This window comes from Chiloscyllium punctatum, chromosome 15, assembly GCF_047496795.1.
Source record: "Chiloscyllium punctatum isolate Juve2018m chromosome 15, sChiPun1.3, whole genome shotgun sequence".
NCBI classification, from domain to species: domain Eukaryota; kingdom Metazoa; phylum Chordata; class Chondrichthyes; order Orectolobiformes; family Hemiscylliidae; genus Chiloscyllium; species Chiloscyllium punctatum.
The window spans coordinates 103,601,755-103,623,984 of NC_092753.1; the positions used below are offsets into that span (position 1 = coordinate 103,601,755).

The following is a 22,230-nucleotide window of genomic DNA, read 5'->3' on the forward strand; positions in this document are numbered from 1 at the left end:
ATAGAGTGGATAGTTAGACTTTTACCCAAGGCAGAAATGGCTATCACAAGGGGACATAATTTTATGACTGAAGGAAGGTTTAGAGGAAATGTCAGAGGTAGGTTCTTTACACAGAGTTGTGGTTATGTGGAATGCACTGTCAGCAATAGTGGAAGAATCAGATACATCAGGGACATTTAAGCAGTTCTTGGATGGGCACATGGCTGATACTAAAATGGAGGCTATGTGTTTAGTTTGATCTTTAGAGTAGGATAAAAGGTCAGCACAACATCAAAGGCTGAAAGGCCTATACCCTGCTAGACTGTTCTTGAATCCCTACAGTGTGGAAACAGGCCATTTGGCCCAACAAGTCTGCACTGACCCTCTGAAGAGTAACCCACCCAGATCCATTCCTCTACCCTATTCCTCTACATTTACCCCTGAGGAATGCACCTAACCGACACAACCCTGAACACTATGGGCAATTTAGCATGGCCAATTCACCTAATCTGCACATAGAACATGGAAAAGTACAGCACAGAACAGAATTTTCGGCCCATGATGTTATGCTGAGGATTAACCTTATCTAAAATAAAATAACCTAATCTATGCACCCCTCAACTCACTGCCGTCCATGTGCATGTCCAACAGTCACTTAAATGTCCTTAATGACTCTGCTTCCACCACCACAGCTGGCAACACATTCCATGCATTCACAACTCTCTGTGTAACGAAGCTACCTCTGACGTCTCCTTTATACCTTCCTCCTAATATCTTAAAATTATTACCCCTCATGCCAGTCAATCCTGCCCTGGGGAAAAGTCTCTGGCTATCGACTCTATCCATGCCTCTCATTAACTTGTACATCTTGATCAGGTCACTTCTCTTTCTCCTTCTCTCCAGAGAGAAAAGTCTGAGCTTAGTCACCCTCTCTTTGTAAGATCCAGGCAGCATCCTGGTAAACCTTCTTTGTACCCTCTCCAAAGCCTCCGTAGCTTTCCTATAATAGTGTGACCATTACTGGGCAGAATATTCCATGTATGTCCCACCATGGTTTTGTAGAGCTACAGCAAAACCTTGCAGCTCTTAAACTTGATCCCCCATTAATGAAAGCCAAAATATCACATGCTTTCTTAACAACCCAATCCACTTGGGTGTCACTTTTAGGGATCCACATACTTCAACACCAAGATCCCACTGTTCCTCCACACTGCCAAGAATCCTGTCTTTAATCCTATATTCAGCATTCCAGTTCGACCTTCCAAAATGCATCACTTCGCATTTATCCAGGTTGAACTCCATGCACCATTTCTCAGCCCAGCTCTGCATCCTGTCTATGTCGTGCTGCAGCCTGCAATAGCCCTCGATACTATCAATGGCACCTCCAACCTTTGTGTCATCAGCAAATTTACTAACCCACCCCTCAACCTCCTCATCCAAGTCATTTATAAAAACTACAAAGAGCAGAGGCCCAAGAACAGAGCCCAGCGAGAAACCACTCACCACTGACCTCCAGGCAGAATACTTTCCATCTACAACTACTCTCTGCCTTCTGTCAGCCAACCAATTCTGAATCCAGATAGCCAAATCTCCCTGTATCCCATACCCCTCCTGACTTTATGAATGAGCCTACGATGGGGACCTTATCAAATGCCTTGCTGAAGTCCATATACACCACATCCACTGCCTGACCTTCGTCAACCTGTCTCATCACCTCCTCAAAGACTTCAAAGATTTGTGAGGCCTGAGCTGTCCCCCTCAAAGTCTTGCTGACTGCTTTTAATCACGCTATGCTTTTCCAAATAGTCATAAATCCTATCCCTCAGAATTCTTTCCAAAACCTTGCTGACCACAGACGTACGACTGACTGGTCTGTAATTGCCAAGGATTTCCCTATTCCCCTTCTTGAAAAGAGGAACAACATTCACCTCCCTCCAATCCTCCGGTATGACTCCCGTGGAGAGTGAGGAGGCAAAGATTTTCGCCAGCGGCTTAGCAGCCTCCTTTCTCACTTCCCAGAGCAGCCTAGGATAAATCTGGTCTGGCCCTGGGAACTTATCAATCTTTATTTTTGCCAAAATTTCCAGCACATCAACTTCATCAATCCTGATATGTTCAAGCCTGCATCCCAGCTCCTCAAAGTTCTCGTTCAACAAGGTCCCTTTCCTTAGTGAAAACCAAAGCAAAAACCTCAGGGCTTCCCCTATCTGCTCAGACTCCACGCACAACTTCCGTACGCTCTCCCTGACTGGCCCTACCTTCTCCCCAGATCATTCTCTTATTCCTCATGTATGAGTAAAATGCCTTTGGTTACTCCCTAATCCTTCCCACCAAGCCTTTCTCGTGTTCCCTCCTGACTCTCTTCAGTCCATTTCTGAGCTCCTTCCTAGAAAGCCTGTAATCCTCAAAAGCTGTGCTCGATCCTTGCTGCCTTCTTCCTTTTGACAAGACGCTCCTCTGTTCTCGTCATCCAAGGTTCCTTAATCATGCATCAAATGCAACAACTGCTCCTTAAATAGTCTCCATATGTCTGCTGTGCCCATTCTGTGGAACAATTGCTCCCAGTCTGTACTTCCCAACTCCTGTCTGATAGCATCATAATTTCCTTTTCCCCAGTTAAATATCTTCCCTCGGTAACTACTCCTTTCACTCTCCAAGGCTATGGTAAATGTGAGGCAGTTGTGGTCACTGTCACCAAAGTGTTCTCCCACCATAAGATCTGACACCTGTCCTGGCTCGTTGCTGAGCACCAAATCCAAAATGGTGTCTCCCCTCGTTGGTCTGTCTACATACTGAGTAAGGAAACCCTCCTGAACACACCTGACAAAAACGGTTCCATCCAAACCATCTGCATTAAGGAGGTTCCAGTCAATATTGGGGAAGTTGAAGTCACCCATAACAACAACCCTGCTACATCTGCATTTTTCCAAAATCTGCCCACCTATCAGTTCTTCAATCTCTCTACTGCTATTAGGGGGTCTGTAGAAAACCCCCACTGAGGTGACTGCTCCCTTGCTGTTCCTAGCTTCCACCCATACTGACTCAGTAGACAAACCTTCCTCGACAACCGTCATTTCTGTAGCTGTAACGCACTCTCAGATTAGCAATGCTACACCTCCTCCTCTTTTTCCACCCTCCCTTTAATTTTAAATGTTCTAAACCCTGGAACATCTCGCAACCATTCCTGCCCCTGTGAAACCCATGTCTCCGTTATGGCCACAGCATCATAGCCCCAAGTACTGATCCATGCTCTAAATTCGTCACTCTTATTTCTGACACTCCTTGCGTTAAAGCAGACACACTTTAACCAATCCCTTTGTTCCATCACATGAATAACCTTCCCAATAGATTCACTATATCCTGCACTGCCCCATCTACAACTACCACCACCTCTTCCCAACCAATAAAACCTTAAGTTATCTCGGGGCAGTGACATGAAAGAAATTCTGGGAATTGCGTATTAATCCGTCAAAACCTGTATCTCCACTGTAACTGATTAAAGATTTAACAGCCATCTTAGGTTTGTTCAATACATTCGCATCAGTTGTATGACGCTTTGATCTTTTACATTCTGTGTCAGATGTCTCCCCTCTCAGTAGCATCTGAAGAATGATCGAGGCTCCAAAACCTGTTGGACTATAACCTGGTGTGGTGTGATGTTTGACCTTGTCCAGTCCAGTCCATCACTGGCATCTCCACATAATGCTTAAATATAAAATAGAAACCCACAGCAATATTTCTAAAAGCAGAAAGTCCACCTGAGCAAACAACATCCAAAATAGATCATCCAATCATTATCTCCTGTCTTGTTTTGGCATCATGCAGTCAATGACTTGGCTGCTGTATTTTTTCACATTGAATCAGAAGCTGCACTTCAGCGAATGCTTAATGGACTGGAAATACTTTTATTTCTTTCTGAAGTCAGCAAAGATGATGTAAAAGTTCAAATTCTTCAGTCGTCAGGCAGATTTGGCTCAAGGACAGAGAATGCTGGAGAAATTCAGCAGGTCTAGCAGCATCTGTGGAGAGAGAAACAGTTGGTGTTTCCAACTTCAGTTCTGAACGATAGTGCTATCGTACTCAAAATGTTACTCTCTCTCCGTTTGTAGGTGCTGCCAGACTGATGTTTATTTCAGATTTGTAGCATCTGCAGTATTTTGCTTTTTTTTTGATAGACTTGGCTATTTTAAGAACCCTTGATTGACGTGATGCAGAATAAAATTCCACCAAACACACGCAGGGCAGGTACAGCATGGGGTCAGATACAGAGTGAAGCCTTCTCTACTCTTTTAAACTGAAAGTAAAGTTGCCTTGCCATTTTCCCAAGAAACATTCCCAGGAAAAGGAGAGCAGCCAGATACAGAGTAAAGTTCTTAATCTGAAAGTAAACTGAAAATAAAGCTCTCTACTCTGTCCCTTTCAAACATTCCCAGGACAGGTAGAGCTCTTGTCAGTTTGAGATTAGTGATTGGATCTCTGGGTCTCTTATAGGTTATGGATATTCTCCATGCAATGGGCCCTGACACTGTTGTGATCACAAGCTCTGATCTCCCCTCTGCTTTGGGGGACAATTACTTGGTGACCCTTGGCAGCCAGAGAAAGGGTGAGTGAGAATGTCTTTTATCAGGGATTATTTGAAATAAACTGTCAATATGATTATCTGGATTTCACACTGCTCGGTTTGCATGAGGCTGGGTATTTGTGTTCTATGCCTAATGGTTAAAACCTTCTTGCTAATGTGAGATTTGAATCCAAAATATTCCAAGTTTGAGTTCACAGCCCAGTCTAACAGTTCCTAGGCAGTTGGAATGTTGTCTTTTGTAATGAACGTTGAAAAGAAGAGCCACAGCCCCTTGAGCCTCTTGCATTTTTGGAGGGGAGAATGTGAAAGTGAAATAATATTGAAACAAGCCCATATCTTTCCCTCAAGTTTTATTTTAAAAGATCGAGGGTGCTATTTTCAAAAGCAGGGAAGTTCTCCCTGGCACTCATGCAAATATTTATCCCTCAATCAACATTCCCACAAGGTTCCTCTGACTGGGCAGACTTTAACACCCATCACCCAAGGTAATGAGAAGCTAATGGTGAGCTGCCTTCCTGAACTGCTGTAGTCCATATTGTATATGTGCACGCACAGTGCTGTTCAGAAGGGAGACTGCAGCATCTAATCTGCAGTGACCACTTGTAATCCATGAGGGATATGGACTAAGGGCATGCAGAAGGGATTAGTTTAATTTGGTGTCATGTTTGGCACAATATCATGGGCGGAAGGACCCTTTCCTGTGCTGTACTGTTCTATGTTCTCTATATTCTAACTCTCAGTGAACAAGTACACCACACTGATTATAACTACTGCTTGAGTTCCAAAATCTGGAACTTGATTTTCCACGGCCAGTGATGGCATCTGTTTGGGAAGTGCCCCTGATTTAAAAGAATGAAGGGGATCTCATTGAAACTTATAAAATTCTAAGAACGCTAAACAGCGTGAACGTCGAACGGATGTTCCCAAAGGCAGGGGGATGTCTGGAATCAGAGGTCACATAATAAGGATGGGATAAGCCATTTAGGACTGAGATGAGAAATTTCTTCACCTAGAGAGCGATAAACCTTTGGAATTCGCTACCACCAAGTGGTTGACACAAAATCATTGAATGTTTTCAAGATAGAGTTGGATTTAGTTTTGAGTGCTAAATGGATCAAAGGATATGGGGAGAAAATGGAAAGAGGGTACTGTGTGGGATGATCATGTGAATAGCAGAGCAAGTACCTTCTATTTTCTATGTTTACATGCATGAGCTGAAATGGCTTCTGTTGTGTCAAAAGATCCTGTCAATCTAGTCTCCAATGTTAATCGTCTCTTGGCTCAGACTCTGACCTTTCAAGTACATTTCACAAACTAACTGAAGAATTTCTCCTGCACACTGTTCTAAATCTCTTTAATCTGGTGTCTTTGGACCCTTGCTTTATACCCCTTAATACCTAAGAATGATTTGTTTCTGTCTCTATCCCATCCTTTCCCAATTGTGCTACTTCTGTCATCACTGTGATCTGCACAGCTCTTAAGGAAAAGTGAAGTTCAGCTCTGTTTATATTTTCTTACAGCAGGAAGTATCTCTGTGAATCTGTGCTGCTCCCTCTTGAAATCCTCAAATTCTTCCCAAGTGTAAACCCCGGTACTCCACATAGCACATTGCTGAGAGCAGAATAAATAAAACATACAGGCTGTGATTATCTTGGTTTTTATATTCAACATACTTTAAATAAAACCTAGAGTTTTGTTAGCTCTTTTTATTCACAGTTTCAGCAATGTGAGATGCTGACTTTAAAGTCCTCTGAACCTGTCCTTGGGCCTCCCTCACTCACATTCTTTTGTGTACAGTACGGCATTCATACAATTACCATTACTGTTGTGATCAGTGATTGCAGGTGGTTCACGGGTGACTGAGCGAATCCGGATGGAGATTCCAAAGGTGGATGCTGTGTTTGTGGGGACAGGGGACTTATTTGCTGCTATGCTTCTGGCTTGGACACATCAGCATCCCAACAACCTGAAGGTAGGATTTACATAACTGATAACTTGAGGGGGGAAAGAAAACCAGTCCTGGAAAAGCTGATATTACTGGAATGGTTGTAATCTGGGTATGAAATTGAATTTGAGCTGGGAGACCGACTGGAGGAATAATCAGTCATTGGATGTGGGCATAACTGGCTGGCCAACATTTATTGTCCATCACTAGTTGCCATTGAGAAGGTGGTGAGCTACCCTCTTGAATCTCTGTCGTCCATGTAGGTTGACCCATAATGCTAGTAGGGAAGGAACTAAAGTTAGGATTTTGACCCAGCAACACTGAGGGAATAGTGATATATTTTCACTTCAGGATGGTGTGTCTTGAGGGGGATCTTGCGGGTGGTGATGGGTTTGGAAAATCCTGTCTGAGGATCTTTGGTGAATTTCTGCAGTGCATCTTGTAGATAGTATACACTGCTGCTAATGTGTGTCGGTGGTGAAGGGAGTGGAATTCAATTGAAATGGATATATTCCTGACTCTATAGTGGGATCCCCTAGTGATTGATATTGGGATTACTAATCTTTTTACATGGGTACATTTCCTAGACTCTTTTTTTTAATATCCCCATCAATGGCAAGACCAGCATGGGAGGTAATTGAGGCAGGACACATCACAACCTTTTTAAAAAGTATTTGGATGACCACTTGAAACGTCAGTATTCAAGTGTTGGAAAATGAGGTTTGTGTAAAAGGTTGGCACAGACTTGATGGGCTGAAGGGTCTTTGTACTATAGGACTATGGTTTCTTATTCTTAATTACCATGACAGCGGCTCATGTGGCCATTTCAAAGGGCAGTTCAGAATCAGCCACTATACTGTCTAGCATCTGTTGTAATTCATTGGGGGAGACAGCTGGCAAATCGAACCCCATTATTCCTAGACCTGTCACAAATGTGAACATTTGATTAAATCACTGAATTGCCCAAATTTTCATTAAGAAATCTATTGTAAACAAACTGTATTTAACAAGTGGCAAAAAGAGACATGAATTGCTTTCTTATTTGTATTTTAACCCTTTGTTTTAAAAAAAGCCCCACAGATAGACACAGACACAGAGAGAGAGAGAGACACACACACAGACACAGTCAAACGAGGTGGCAAGGCAAGACTGCAGAATATGTGGGAGGGGGAAGAGCAAAGAAGCCAAAGACGTGCAGTTTAGAATCCGGATCACAGGCATCAAGGAGATGTTTTCTTTTGGTTCCTTCCAATTCTTTGTTGGTTAGACAAGGTTCTTTGCATACCAATGCTGTCTTTCATTTACTGGTTAAGAATCTACCCTTTTCAGTGTCTCTGAACGTGTTTTTTTTTCTCCTTTTCTTTTCAATGGGAAAACTGCAGAGCACACAGTTTCCAAGGAAATTGAATGAGAACAACGTGGAGATTTTGTTTTCTTTCTCCACGCAGGCAAGAGAGAGATTGAAGTCCTTTCTCTTCTGACAGCATTGCTCACATACAAGACTAGTCATTTATGCCAGAAATCAACCATATGGATAAGTACGCAACAAATGATGAATTGAAAGCAACAATCAGAGGCATGTCTCTGGGCAAAACAACCTTGAAAATAAACATATACTCCTACGCATACACATGCACAACCACCATGAGGATAGCAATATTATAGATACAACTCACAATCAGTTGCAGTCACTCATTTCAACATTCAACATCTTCCAGAGTTTCTTTGCTTGAAAGCAAAACCCTTTCCCATCTTTTAGTTCACTGTCCAAAACAAGTGGTTGTTAACGTCATGTGTCAGCCAGAACATGAAAGAAGGGCTGAATTCCTTCCCAAAAGTTTCAGCAGCCCAATTAATAACAGGCCATTGACTTCTTTATATACTGAATTGGTTTTTTGTATTTACATTCCCAATCACTGGTGGCATTTGAACTTGTACCTTTGGATCATTCAGGTCTCTGGGATACAAGTCCAGTAACGTCATCACACTCTCCTTGATCAATACTCCCCAAATGTGGGGGAGAGTCCCACACTCACTGACTGTTGCTGGGAATGTAGATGGACACTCTCACTTGCGAGTGCTCTTGTGCTATCACCTGCTCTCACCCTCCCTGGAGGACAGCGAAAACATAGTGTACTGTAGCCAAATTTACAGGGAGTATAACAATTGTTGGAAAGTCAACTTGTGAGAAGGATACAAACAGTTAACAAATGTTGATAGGTTAGCTAAGTTAAAGTTGGCAAATGGAGGATAATTTGGGAGAATGTGAAGTTCATTTTGGAACAGGGAACAAAAGGAACAATAACGTGTAAATGGAGAAAGCAGCCTCACAAGGGGACTTGGGGTACTTGTGCATGAAATAAAGCTAGCACATGGGGCACTCCCTTTCTTTAAGGAAAGGTGGAGAGATAAATGGGAGGTCTCATTTATCTCTCCACTCCTCTGAGGCTCCCAGAGTCATTCCTGATGAAGGGCTTTGGCCCGAAACGTCGATTTTCCTGCTTCTCAGATGCTGCCTGACCTGCTGTGCTTTTCCAGCAGCAGACTCTCAACTCTGATCTCCAGCATCTGCAGACCTCACTGTCTCTTGGAACTGTAGTCACTGGAGTTTAAAAGAATTAGAGGTGATCTCATTGAAACATATCTGACCCTTAAGTGGCTTGGCAGGGTAAATGCTGAGAAGATTTGGGGTGGCATGGTGGCTCAGTCGTTAGCACTGCTGCCTCACAGCACCAGGGTCCCAGGTTCAATTCCAGCCTTGGGCAACTGTTTGTGTGGAGTTTGCACATTCTCCTCATGTCTGCGTGGGTTTCCTCCGGGTGCTCTGGTCTCCTCCCACGGTCCAAAGATGTGCAGGTCAGGTGAATTGGCCATGCTAAATTGCCCTTTGTGTTAGGTGCATTAATCAGAGGGAAATGGGTCTGGGTGCGTTACTCTTTAGAGGGTCAGTGTGGACTTGTTGGGCCGAAGGGCATTTTTCCACACTGTAGGGAATCTATTTTAAAAAAAGATGTTTCATCAGAACATTAGATCTAGGAGCAGGACTAAGCAATTCTGCAGCATGAGCTTGCTGTGCCATTTGATGTGATCATGGCTGATTGCATCTTAGCCTTACCTGCCCTTTCACCAAACTGAAGTACTGAATTCCACAGATTCGTGAACCATTGAGAAGTAATTTCTCCCCATCAATGGGAGTAGGGCCTTATGGAGTGTAGTAGAACAAAGGGACTTTGGAGTTCAGATGCGTGATTCTCCAGAAGTGGAGCGATAGGTAGACCAGGCAGTGAAGAAGGCTTTTGGCACACTGGCCTTCATCAGTTAGGGCTCTGAATATAGAAGTTGGGAAGTTATGTTGTGATTGTACAGGATGTTGGTGAGGCCGCACTTGGAGTATTGTGTTCAGTTTTGGTCACCTTGCTATAGGAAGGAGTTTATTAAACTGGAAGGAGTGCAGAAGAAATTTACAAGGATGTTGCCAGGACTCAACAGTCTAAGTTATCGGGAGAAGTTGGACAAGCTAGGACATTTTTCTTTAGAACGTAGGAAACTGAGGGAGGACCTTTATAGAAGTGTATAGGATCATGAGAGGTATGGATTGGATAAATCCACTCTTTTTTTCCAAGGATTGGGGAATCGAGTACTTGAGGGCATCAGTTTAAGGTTAGAGGGGAAAGAGTAAAAGGGAACCTGAGGGGCAGCTTTTTTATACAGAGTGTGATACACATATGGAATGAGCTGCCAGCAGAAGTGGTTGAGAAGGGTACATTAGCAACAGTTAAAAGGTATTTGGATTAGCACACGGACAGGGACGGATTAGAAGGATATGGGCCAAGCGCAGGGAAATGGGGTTAGTGTGGATGGACATTTTGGTCAGCATGGACCAGTTTGGGCCAAAGGGCCTGTCTCCGTGCTGTGGGGCTTTATGATTGTTTTAAATCTGACCTTCCATTCTAGATTGCCCTGTAAGAGAAAATATCCTTTCAGTCTACTTTGTCAACTCCCTTTAGCATCTTATCTCCCTCAATGAGATCTCCTCTCATCTTGTAAAATCCAGAGAGTATAAGCCTAAACTGCTCAAACTCACTTCATAAAACAAGTCCCTCATCTCTGGAATCAATCCAATGAACATCCTCTGAACTACCTCCAAAATAACTACATCCTTCCTCAGGTGAAGCGACCCATACACTTCACAATACTCCAGGTATGGGCTCACCAATGTTTTGTACAGTTGCAGGAACAATTCCTTACTTGTATATTCTGTTACTTTCACAATAAATGCCAAAATTCCATTTGCCTTCCTTTTACTTGCTGGACCTGCAAACTGGTTTTCTGTGATTCATGCACCAGGACACCCATATCCCTCTGCAGTAAAGCACTCTGAAGTTTCTCTCCATTTAGATAAAAAGTTGCCTTTTTATTGCTCTTATCAAAATGAATAACCTCACATATATCCATGTTAAACTTCATCTGCCCAATTTTGGCCCATTCCCTGAAACCGATCCACATCCATTTTGTAAATTTCTGATTTCTGCATTGTGACTTACTTTGCCACCTATTTTAGTGTCATCTGCAAAATTACCTATAGTATATTCTATCCCCATAACTATGTCGTTAATATAGACTCTAAATAGTTGGGGCTGAAAAATGTGTTGCTGGAAAAGCGCAGCAGGTCCGGCAGCATCCAAGGAACAGGAGAATCGACGTTTCGGGCATAAGCCCTTCTTCAGGTTTATGCCCGAAACGCCGATTCTCCTGCTCCTTGGATGTTGCCTGACTTGCTGCGCTTTTCCAGCAACACATTTTTCAGCTCTGATCTCCAGCATCTGCAGTCCTCACTTTCTCCTAATCTAAATAGTTGGGGTTCAAGGACCAAACACTGTGACACCCCGCTAGTTACAATTTGTCAATCAGAGGAAAACCCATTTATCCTGACTCTCTGCTTTCTGTTGGTTAGCTAATCCTCTGTCCAAGCCAATAAATTGCCCTAAACCCATGTGATTTTACACCCGTTGACTTTTGTGCGGCACCTTATCAAATACCTTCTAGAATTCCAGGCATACAATATCTATAGGATCCCCATTATCCACCTTGCTTGTTACATCTTCAAAGAACTCTAACAAAATGATCAATTATTCTTCACATAACTAAGTTGACTTTGGATTACATTTGGACTTTCCAAATGTCCTATTATTACTTCCTTAATAATGGATTCGAACAATGCTTGTTCTTTGAGAAGGTGACCAAACAAGTAGATGAGAGTAAGGCGGTTGATGTGGTGTGTATGGATTTCAGCAAGGCGTTCGATAAGGTTCCCCATAGCAGGCTATTGTACAAAATGTGGAGGAATGGGATTTTGGGAGATATAGCAGTTTGGATCAGTAATTGGCTTGCTGAAAGAAGACAGAGGGTGATGGTTGATTGGGAATGTTCATCCTGGAGTCCAGTTACTATCGGTGTACCGCAAGGGTCGGTGTTGGGTCCACTGCTGTTCATCATTTTTATAAACGACTTGGATGAGGGTGTAGAAGGATGGGTTAGTAAATTTGCAGACAAATTTGCACACTAAGGTCGGTGAAGTTGTGGATAGTGACAAAAGATGTTGTCGGTTACAGAGAGACATAGATAAGCTGCAGAGCTGGGCTGAGATTTGGCAAATGGAGTTTAATGCGGACAAGTGTGAGGTGATCCACTTTGGTTGGAGTAACCAGAATGCAAAGTACTGGGCTAATGGTAAGATTCTTGGTAGTGTAGATGAGCAGAGAGATCTTGGTGTCCAGGTACACAGATCCTTGAAAGTTGCCACCTAGGTTGACAGGGTTGTTAAGAAGGCACACAGTGTTTTAGCTTTTATTAATAGAGGGATCGAGTTCCGGAACCATGAGGTTATGCTGCAGCTGTACAAAACTCTGGTGTGGCCGCACTTAGAGTATTGTGTACAGTCCTGGTCACCGCGTTATGAGAAGGATGTGGAAGCTTTGGAAAGGGTGCAGAGGAGATTTACTAGGATGTTGCCTGGTATGGAGGGGAGGTCTTCCGAGGAAAGGCTGAGGGACTTGAGGCTGTTTTCGTTGGAGAGAAGAAGGTTGAGAGGTGACTTAGAGACAGATAAGATCATCAGAGGGTTAAATAGGGTGGACAGGGAGAGCCTTTTTCCAAGTATGGTGACGGCGAGCGCGAGGGAGCATAGCTTTAAATTGAGGGGTGATAGACTTAGGACAGATGTTAGAGGTAGTTTCTTTACTCTGAGAGTAGTATGGGTATGCAATGCTTTGCCTGTAATGATAGTAGATTCACCAACTTTAAGTACATTTAAGTTGTCATTGGACAAGCATATGGACGTACGTGGAATAGTGTAGGTTAGATGGGCTTCAAATTGGTATGACAGGTCGGCGCAACATCAAGGGCCAAAGGGCCTGTACTGCACTGTAATGTTCTATGTTCTATATGCATGTTAAGCTAACTGGTTTGTAGTTTCCTACTTGCTGGCTTCCTTTTTTAATACTGATGTTATATTAGTATTTTTCAATCCTCTTGGATCCTGAAATCAGGAAGTTTTGGAATATTCTAATCAATGGATCCACTATCTCTGCTGTCACTTAAGTTCTTAGGAATTAGGCCATCACACCATGCAATCTCGTCGGCCTTCAGTTATTTGCTCAATATATTTCCATAGTGGTAATGATTGTTCTAGGTTCCTCCTTTCCATAACCTTTGTATGACCTATTACTATTGAGATGGTACTGGTGTCCTCCATTATGAAAGTTCAGGCAAATTGTTGATTTAGTGACTCCGCCCTTCTTGTATTCCCTATAATTAACTGCCCAACCTCCTCCTCTATCAGACCAACATTCACTTTAGCTACTCTCTTCCCTTTTACATACTTCAAGAAGCTTTTGCTATCTGTTTTTGTATTTTGCACTAGTTTTCTTTCATAATTTACCTTTGCTCTCCATATTTTTTTAGTCACCCTTTGTTGATCTTTCAAAGTTTCTCAATTTCCCAGTTGCCATTCACCTTTGCAATGTAGAACATAGAACAATGGAGCACAGAACAGGCCCTTTGGCCCTCAATATTGCGCCAACCTGTGAACTAATCTAAGCCCATCCCCCTACACTATCCCATCATCATCCATGTGTTTATCCCTTAACTCCTGTCTTTTGAGAGAGTATACATAGTATGCCTTAACTTATTTTTAACTTCATTGCCATGCATGTTTTTCACCCCTCTTACAAGCTTTCTCCTTTTGTGGACTATTTTAGTTGGGAGCAATTGAGTATCTCCTTAATATCTGCCATTGCTCACCAACTGTCCTACCTTTCAGCCTTTGTGTCCAGTCCACCAGGGCCAGATAAGGATGATATAGGAAGCAGGTTAACACATGAGGCTTTATGTGTTGAGTGTAGGATTTATAAGGGGCAGTCACCCTACGAAACATATACTATACATGCCCAAATAATAAGGGAGATAGAATGTAAATGTAAACAAATTTCTGGCTGTAGGATTAAGAGGGCAAGAATAGTAGGGGACTTGATCCTACTATCAACTGGGTTACAAACAATATAAGGGGTATTAAGGGTGAAAAATTCAAGTCCTGTGTCCTCGAACTTTTTTAAACAATATGTGACAATGAGAGGAGGTGCAATTCTAGATTTACAGTATAGAGTCATGGAACTGTACAGCATGGAAACAGACCCTTTAATCCATGCTGACCAGGTTTCCCAAACTAAACTGGTCCCATTTGTCTGCATTTGGCCCATATCCCTCTGAACCTTTCCTACTCATGTACCTGTCCAAATATCTTTTAAACATTGTAAATATACCTGCATTTACCACTTCATCTAGTAGTTCATTCCACACACAAACCACTCTGTGTATAAAAAAAGTTGCCCCTTATGTCCTTTTTAAAACTTTCTCCCCTCACCTTAACAATATGCTGCCTAATGTTGTACAGTGGGTGACCATATCGGGGAATAAGTGGGACCACAATTTAGTTAGGTTTAGTATTATTATGGAAAAGGACAGAGATAAATCAGGAGGCACAGTTTTACACTGGGAAGGACATTTTCCAAAACTGAGAAGTGATTTGGCTGAGGTGAATGGAACAGGATTAGAACAGATAACTCTGTGTTAAACCAGTGGGAGGCGCTAAACAGTGAGATCCTCACAACACAAAACAGACACGACTCTCAAAATAAGAATCGTACTGGAGCCCCGTGATTGGCGAGAAAAATACAGGGGGTGAAAGCACAGGAAAAGAAAGTTTATGATAGTCACAAAAAGCTCAACCCTGTAGGTAACGTGGAGAAATACAGAAAGTACAGGGATCCACTGAGAAAAGAAATAGGGAAATCAAAGAGAGGGCATGTAAAAGTATTAACAGGTAAGATAAAGGAAACCCCAAACATGTTTTACCAGTATATAAAAAGCAAAAAGATAATTAAGGAAAAAGTGGGAGCTATGAGAGATGAAGGAGAGAACTTGTGTGAAGATGCAGAGGATATGGGAAAAGTTTTAATTATTTTTTAATCTCTGTATCCACAAAGGAAAGGGATGATGTGGATACAGTAATCCAAGAAGAGCAGTGTGAAATATCGGAAAGAATAATTAAAACGAGAGAGGAAGGGTAAGGAGTTGGAATCCTTGAAAGTGGATAAGTCACCAGGGCTGGATGGATTGTTCCTTCAGATGTTGGAGGAGGTCAGGGAGGAAATAGCAGATGTGCTGAGGATTACTTTCCAATCTTCAGTAGACACAGGTGAGGTGCCAGAGGACTGGAGCAATGCAAATGTGGTTCCCTTATTTAAAAAGGAAATGCCCAACAATTATGGGCCAGTTAGTCTTACTTCAGTGGTGGGCGGTTTGTTCAAATCAATCCTGAGAGATTGGACAAATTGTTCCTTAGAAAGGCATGGACTGGTCAGGGATAGTCAGCATAGCTTTGTGAGGGCAGGTCAGGGATAGTCAGCATAGCTTTGTGAGGGTAGGTCAGGGATAGCATGGCTTTGTGAGGGCAGGTCAGGGATAGTCAGCATAGCTTTGTGAGGGTAGGTCAGGGATAGCATGGCTTTGTGAGGGTAGGTCAGGGATAGTCAGCATGGCTTTGTGAGGGCAGGTCAGGGATAGTCAGCATAGCTTTGTGAGGGCAGGTCAGGGATAGTTAGCATAGCTTTGTGAGGGCAGGTCAGGGATAGTCAGCATAGCTTTGTGAGGGCAGGTCAGGGATAGTCAGCATGGCTTTGTGAGGGTAGGTCAGGGATAGTCAGCATGGCTTTGTGAGGGTAGGTCAGGGATAGTCAGCATGGCTTTGTGAGGGCAGGTCAGGGATAGTCAGCATGGCTTTGTGAGGGCAGGTCAGGGATAGTCAGCATGGCTTTGTGAGGGTAGGTCAGGGATAGTCAGCATGGCTTTGTGAGGGCAGGTCAGGGATAGTCAGCATAGCTTTGTGAGGGCAGGTCAGGGATAGTCAGCATGGCTTTGTGAGGGTAGGTCAGGGATAGTCAGCATGGCTTTGTGAGGGTAGGTCAGGGATAGTCAGCATGGCTTTGTGAGGGCAGGTCAGGGATAGTCAGCATAGCTTTGTGAGGGCAGGTCAGGGATAGTCAGCATAGCTTTGTGAGGGCAGGTCAGGGATAGTCAGCATGGCTTTGTGAGGGCAGGTCATACCTTATGGATTTTGACTGAATTCTTTGAGGGACTGACGAGGAGGATCGATGACGGTTGTGCAGGGGATGTTATCTATGGGGTCGGTCCTTCTGTATATTTAAGGCTGAGATAGATTCTCAAGCATAGGGGAACCATGGGTTATGAGGAGAAGGCAGGAAACTTGATGTGAGGATCAACCATGACCCTACTGAATGGCGGAGCAGGCTTCAACAGTATACCACTGTTCCCTTTTCATGTGTTCATAATGAACAGACTGTCTCGATGTTTAACTGGCAGAATAAAAAACATTGGGTTTCCAAACAGAAGAAATATTCATATCAAGAGCTGAGTTTGAGTTCCTGGGATGGAATCAAGCGAGCACTCAGTCCAAGAGCTTGATCTGCAGGTGAGCCCTGTCTTAGCTGCTGACCCTTACAGTACATCCTGAAACTAACTTTGACCCTGTCCCCAACATAGATTGCCTGTGAGAAGACAGTCTCTGCTCTTCAACACATTGTGACCCGGACGATCTCGAATGCAAAAGGTAGGCAAAGGCTGAGCTTGCTGTTCCTACGCACAGATTGTGGAGATACTGAGCTCCAAGGTGGGGGGGTGTTGGTCAGTCTCGATTAGGTGGGGTTAAAGAATACATGTGGGGGTGACATCTGTGCTTACATGGCCCAGAACCATTCCTGTTCCTCAGATTGATGTGAAGTTGCTCCTCAAAACCCTTAGTTCTACAGTTTCAGGGCAGAAACTATGGTAATATCCATTATCCTTGTACTGTCTGACCTCTGAGTGTTTGGGCAAGTGTAGGGGAATTTCACAATTTACTTGCAGTTTAAAAGAGTTGAGAAGGCTTTACTCTGTATCAAACTCCATGCTGTCCCTGCCCTGGGAATGCCCCATGCTATACATGTCCTGGGAATGTTTAATTGAGACAGGCCAGAGGTAACATTACATTTATTTGCAAAGGGAAGAGAAGCTTTACATGGTGTTTAAAAGAGTAGAGGGAACTTTATTTTTTTTTTACATTTACATCTGTAAAGGTATTGGTGGAATCTCCTGACACCAAATATGAACATGAAACCTTCCTTCCTGGATGCATAAGCTATTGGGCATTCCTCTCCACTGGGCCACCAATGAGCTAATACTACCTCGATGCCAAATGGGGAGATAATGCATGCCAATACCAGATTTCACTTGGCATCATAGTGTGCCAGTACCTTCGAGGATGAGAGCTGTTGCATCACTTCCTTAAGAGCAATGGCTTGGCTACATGATAGTTTCCAAGGCTGACCCTTCTTTAAAAGTTTAGAGGGAACTTTATTCTGTACCTAATCTCATGCTGCACCTGACCTGTATATGTTTGATTAGGGCAGTGCAGGAGGATCTTTACTTTCAGACTAAAAGCATTAAGGGAGCTTTAGTCTGTATCTAACCCCGTGCTGTTTCTGTCCTGGGAATGCTTGATGGGAACATGTTGAGGCAGCTTTCGTCAGTATCTAACCTTGTCCTGGGAGTGCTTGATGGGGTCAGTGTGTGTGGAGTTTTACTCAATGTAGCCCCTGACATGGTCTCCCTCACTAGCCTTCTTTCTCTTTTGTTGCAGCTTTGGCTGGACCAGGTAAGAAGCCAAGTGCAGCACAGTTGGAGCTGCGAGTGGTGCAGAGCAAGCGACAGATTGAAAACCCTGAGATAATAATCCATGCAACTACCATATAACCGTCTCAGCTGCATAGCGCTGCTCCTGTGTAGCCATGCCAAGTACACCTGGGTATGGCACCTGTTGGAAAGGTTTGTCCCCAAGTCTGAAAGGGATCATGGATCAGAGAGCTCTCTGTATTGCTTGATCCTGCTGTGTGGGGATAACTCTTTCTGGTGGGAATGCCTGAGACAGACAGGTAGAGATTGGATGTAATCATCCTCCCTTAGACTGCTGTCCATCTCTCCCTGCAGTTATGTTACACGGGAGCTGGGTGTTTGCAGTTGCCTACTTGTTTTGGAACATCTGCCCATCTGATGTGTGCCCAGTTTGTCAATGTATGTGGAGTGACTCTGTGTACAGGATGTGGAATGAGAGGTCAGAGTGAGGACATCCTTGGCAGGGATGGGTATGCTGCTGTTAGTTGGGAATGTGTAATGGATGAATGTACAATTAATAGGCACAACTGCTGGAAATTTGGCAGCAAAGTGAATAATGTCAATATTTTGATGGTGAATCACAGAGGGAGTCCCTGGGCTATGTTTCTATCAGATCCAATACTGCTGATCCACACTATCCCCTGATGCTGATTGAGTGACTATGGGCTCAGCTCAATGGCCCTTTACCCTATAATACTGTCCGGTAACTCGCTCTCATTTGTTTGTTAAATAATTTGAAATTGATTGGCTGTTTGTGATGGTTTATTGGATTTTAATTGGAGCTATAAAATTAAACACAAAGTACAGAAATGGGCTAAATGGCCCATCCAGTTCATGCTGGAGTTCATTCTGCACTCTGACCTCCTCCTCAACTTCCACACCCAAACCTACCACCATAAGCCGTTATTCCCTTCTTCCGTAGGAGTTTGGCTTCCCTGGGAATGTATTTACACTCTTTTTACTTCAAACACTCCCTCTGGCAGGAAACCTGACATTCTCACCCATTGTCCTTGTAAAGAAATATCATCTGTTTGTCTGGGGGTGTTTGAGGGGGGCATTGTTGAGGGAGCTTTAGTGTGTATCTGACCCCGTGCTGTCCCTGTCCTGGGAATGTTTGGGGACAGTGTAGAGTAAGTTTCACTTTGTACCTTATGTGTATTAGAGAGATCCACCCACCCCTCGTCCTTATGTTGTGATAACTGAAAGAATACAATAGACCATCTGCAAGGCGGAGTAAAGCTGCACTGTCCCTAGTTTCCGGTCCATGTACTATTCTCCTGCCCCCCCCCCCCCATATATTCGAGGTTGATTAGATTAAGCTGTCAATTCCACGTTGAGTGAAGGCTCTGCATGCGCTCAATCTGCCAGGGCTCTGAGGCACAACTCAGCCAATGCCCAGGTTCTGAGAGCGAGGAAATGGGAAATGCTCTGGTTGCAGTGGTCTCCAATGGCTGGAGGACTTTGGTATGAGATGGGTCAGAGGGTGGAAACCAACCAGAGCAAATCATCAAACATTGCTCTGTGACCCCTTGGTATCTCTTTCCCCAGATTCTGGGAGTGGGCATTTGGTGGTGGTGTCTGGGTTCCATGGTAATAAGAGGAAGAAGGTAACCACTCTGTGTGCTGTTGAACTTGTGAAGTCAGGGTCATAACGACTAACCTGTTCACCTCTGCCTGTTTGCTCTGTGCTATTAACTGACAAACCTGTCATTTTCCACCCCTCTTCTTTCTCCCCCCCACCTCCCCCCCCCCCCCCCCCCCAAACACCCTCAAGCTTCAGATTCTGTGTTAGTTATCTTGGATGGTATTCTTAAAGCCACTTGTCTAACTGTCTGGTTTAGTGAGACAGAGCTTAGGATCACTCCCCTCTGGTCTCCCAGGGTGGACAAGAGGCTGGACTCCAGTCTCCTACCTCATTCTCAATGGTCTCCGTTCACACAGTTGATGCTGAGACCGTTTGCCCCTGGTTAGGGATTCTAGAACACAGGGATACGTGCTCAGAATAAGGGACCAATCACTTAGGACTAAGTTGAGAAATTTCTTCACTAGGATGGTGAATCTCTGGAATTCTCTCCACCAGGGCTTTGTGGATGCTTCATCAGCCAATATATTTAAGGCTAGAGGAGACTGATCTTGGCTCTCTCAGGGGATCACAAGAAATAGGAGTGGTTAGGACAGTGGAGGTTAAGCTGGTGATCAGCCAAGATCACATTAGATAGAGGAGCAGGTTTGAGGAATGTTATGCTGTTCTCCTGCTTCTGTTACCCATGATCCTATGATTGGGACAGGGAGACAATGGGGACTAAGGGTTCTCAGTGATTCTGCTTCATGGAGAGGAAATGGCAGTTTTGACTCCTGCCCCTGACCCTGCCTCCTATCAGTGTCCCTGCAGTTTGCAAGTTGGAGTGAGTGGTAATGCTTGATGGCATAACATTCATTGTCAAATATTCCAGTTATGCAAAAGTAATGTTCTGAAGTTGCTGGAAATCTGAAATGCAAACAAACCCTGGAAATACTCAACAGGCTAATTAGCGTTTGTGCAGAGACAGGTTTTATTTTCTTGCATAAAACATCACATCAAGGTTAACTTGCTGCCCATTCCTAACTAGTCTTGACAAGCTTGTTGAACTGCTGCGTTGAATCACTACAGTCAGTTGGCTGAAAGGTCCTAGACCTGAAACTCTAACCTTTTTCTTCACTCCACAGGCACTGCCTGACCTCCTGAGTATTTCTGACAATTTCTGTTTATTATCTTAGCAATGCACGCTGATCATAAATCACACACACAATGGACCCATCCCCCAGAAACATAGATGGTATGCATGTGGGATCCCATCCCCCTGGGCAGAGACAGTGCCCTCTTTTAAAAAGATGAAGAGACAGCTTTAAGTCCACTAATTTTACAGTTTAATTCTCAGTAAACCTGGAACTTTAATTGTAGATCACAACACTAAAATTGATTGAAATCTGTGTTCTAACCTCCTGAGATAGCAGCTGTCTAAGTATTCTTCGGAGATGTAAAACAGTTTTATATTAAAAATGACCTTGACTCCAGCAAACACAAACTCTTGTTGGATGTTCCTTTGTGATGGGAACGGTTTGCTGCTCAATGAATGTTTGGTTTTCTCTGCTGGGGTCTTGTGTATAAGTGAGAAATGGAACTAGTTTGAGGTATTTGTTTGATGGATCTTTATGCTCCTGCATTGGCTGCGCAGTAAAAGACAGCTGAACTCACGTTGATAAAGTCACTGCTCATACAACGCACCTTAATAAAGCCGTCCTTCCTACCTGAGTTGTTACCTGCAGAAACCCATCTGTCTGTCATCAACAGTGTTGAGGCTGGTCCAATCTGTGGGTCATCTCTGGCTGGGAATAGTTCAGGATACTAAAGAGGCAAAACAAAATAGTGAGTAAACCTTGTGAATGTGAGTGTGTGCATCTGTGCGTCAATATATATCCTGGGTAGGTGACTTAGTCTGTAATTGTTTGTCTGTGTGTCTCGCTTTCTTAGATCCTGGCCAGGTGAGCTCCACTGACCTGCCCCCTCACTGCTCTGTTGCTGGGCACATAGTGATGCCACTTCTGTCCAGCTTTGGTCAGGAAGACTGCTCTTCCTCCTGGTTCAGCTCCCTCACCATTTGGGAAGATAGCAGTTTCCCTTGGCCAAACACAGATCAGGAAATCACAGGGTCCCAGATGGTCAGTGTTCAGAAGCTTTGACCTGTGCCTGTTGTGGTAATGTAGGACTGATCCTGTAAGTTGTCAAGCTTGCAGCATCTGGGAGAATTTCTCTAGATTGTTGGTAGATTTTGTTGAGTCCTGCTTCCGACATTCAAACTCTGTGCTACATATGTTCCTGTACCGTCCAGTGTGTGCAGTATTAATATATCAAACTAATGAACTAAAATCAATCTTTTCAAATTAATTTACATATAAATATCTAAAGATTTATCTTTGACTGGAAATAAATCATTTATTTAATAAGATGTTGGATCTGTTGCATTTTCTTTTGAATACTTCTGGGACTTTGACGTTGTAGCCATTTCGGTGATATGGACAGAGCTGGGATAGGAATTGATGTTGCAAGTTCCAGGATTTAGAACGTTCATTAATATTGGGGGAGGTGTGGCTTTGTTAGTCAAGAACGGTATAATGGTGGCTGAAAGAACTTTTGACAAGGACCCGTCTACTGAGATGGGATGGGCTGAGGTTAGAAACAGGAGAGGAGAGGTCACACTGGTGGGAGTTTTTTCGGCCTCCGCAGATTTCCAGGGATGTGGAGGAGAGGATTGGCAAAACGATTTTGGGTAGGAACAATAGGAACAGGGTGGTCATTATGGGGTCTTTAACCTCCCCAACATTGACTGGAAATGCTATAACTCTAGTATGTCGGATGGATCAGTTTTTGTCTAATGTGTGCAGGAGGATTTCCTGACAG

General features: G+C 43.6%; 1 protein-coding gene across 2 annotated transcripts in view; it reads left to right on the forward strand.

Moving 5' to 3' along the window:
- pdxka (pyridoxal (pyridoxine, vitamin B6) kinase a) overlaps positions 1-21,778 on the forward strand; it is a 29,108-nt gene extending 7,330 nt beyond the window's left edge. For both annotated transcript variants that reach the window (XM_072585845.1, XM_072585846.1), the window contains 4 exons: positions 4,471-4,582; positions 6,397-6,533; positions 16,626-16,692; positions 17,761-21,778. In XM_072585845.1, coding sequence (XP_072441946.1) covers positions 4,471-4,582; positions 6,397-6,533; positions 16,626-16,692; positions 17,761-17,873 — 429 coding nt within the window. In that variant the 3' untranslated portion in view covers positions 17,874-21,778. The remainder of the gene's footprint in view (positions 1-4,470; positions 4,583-6,396; positions 6,534-16,625; positions 16,693-17,760) is intronic.
- The last annotated feature ends 452 nt before the right edge of the window (positions 21,779-22,230 follow it).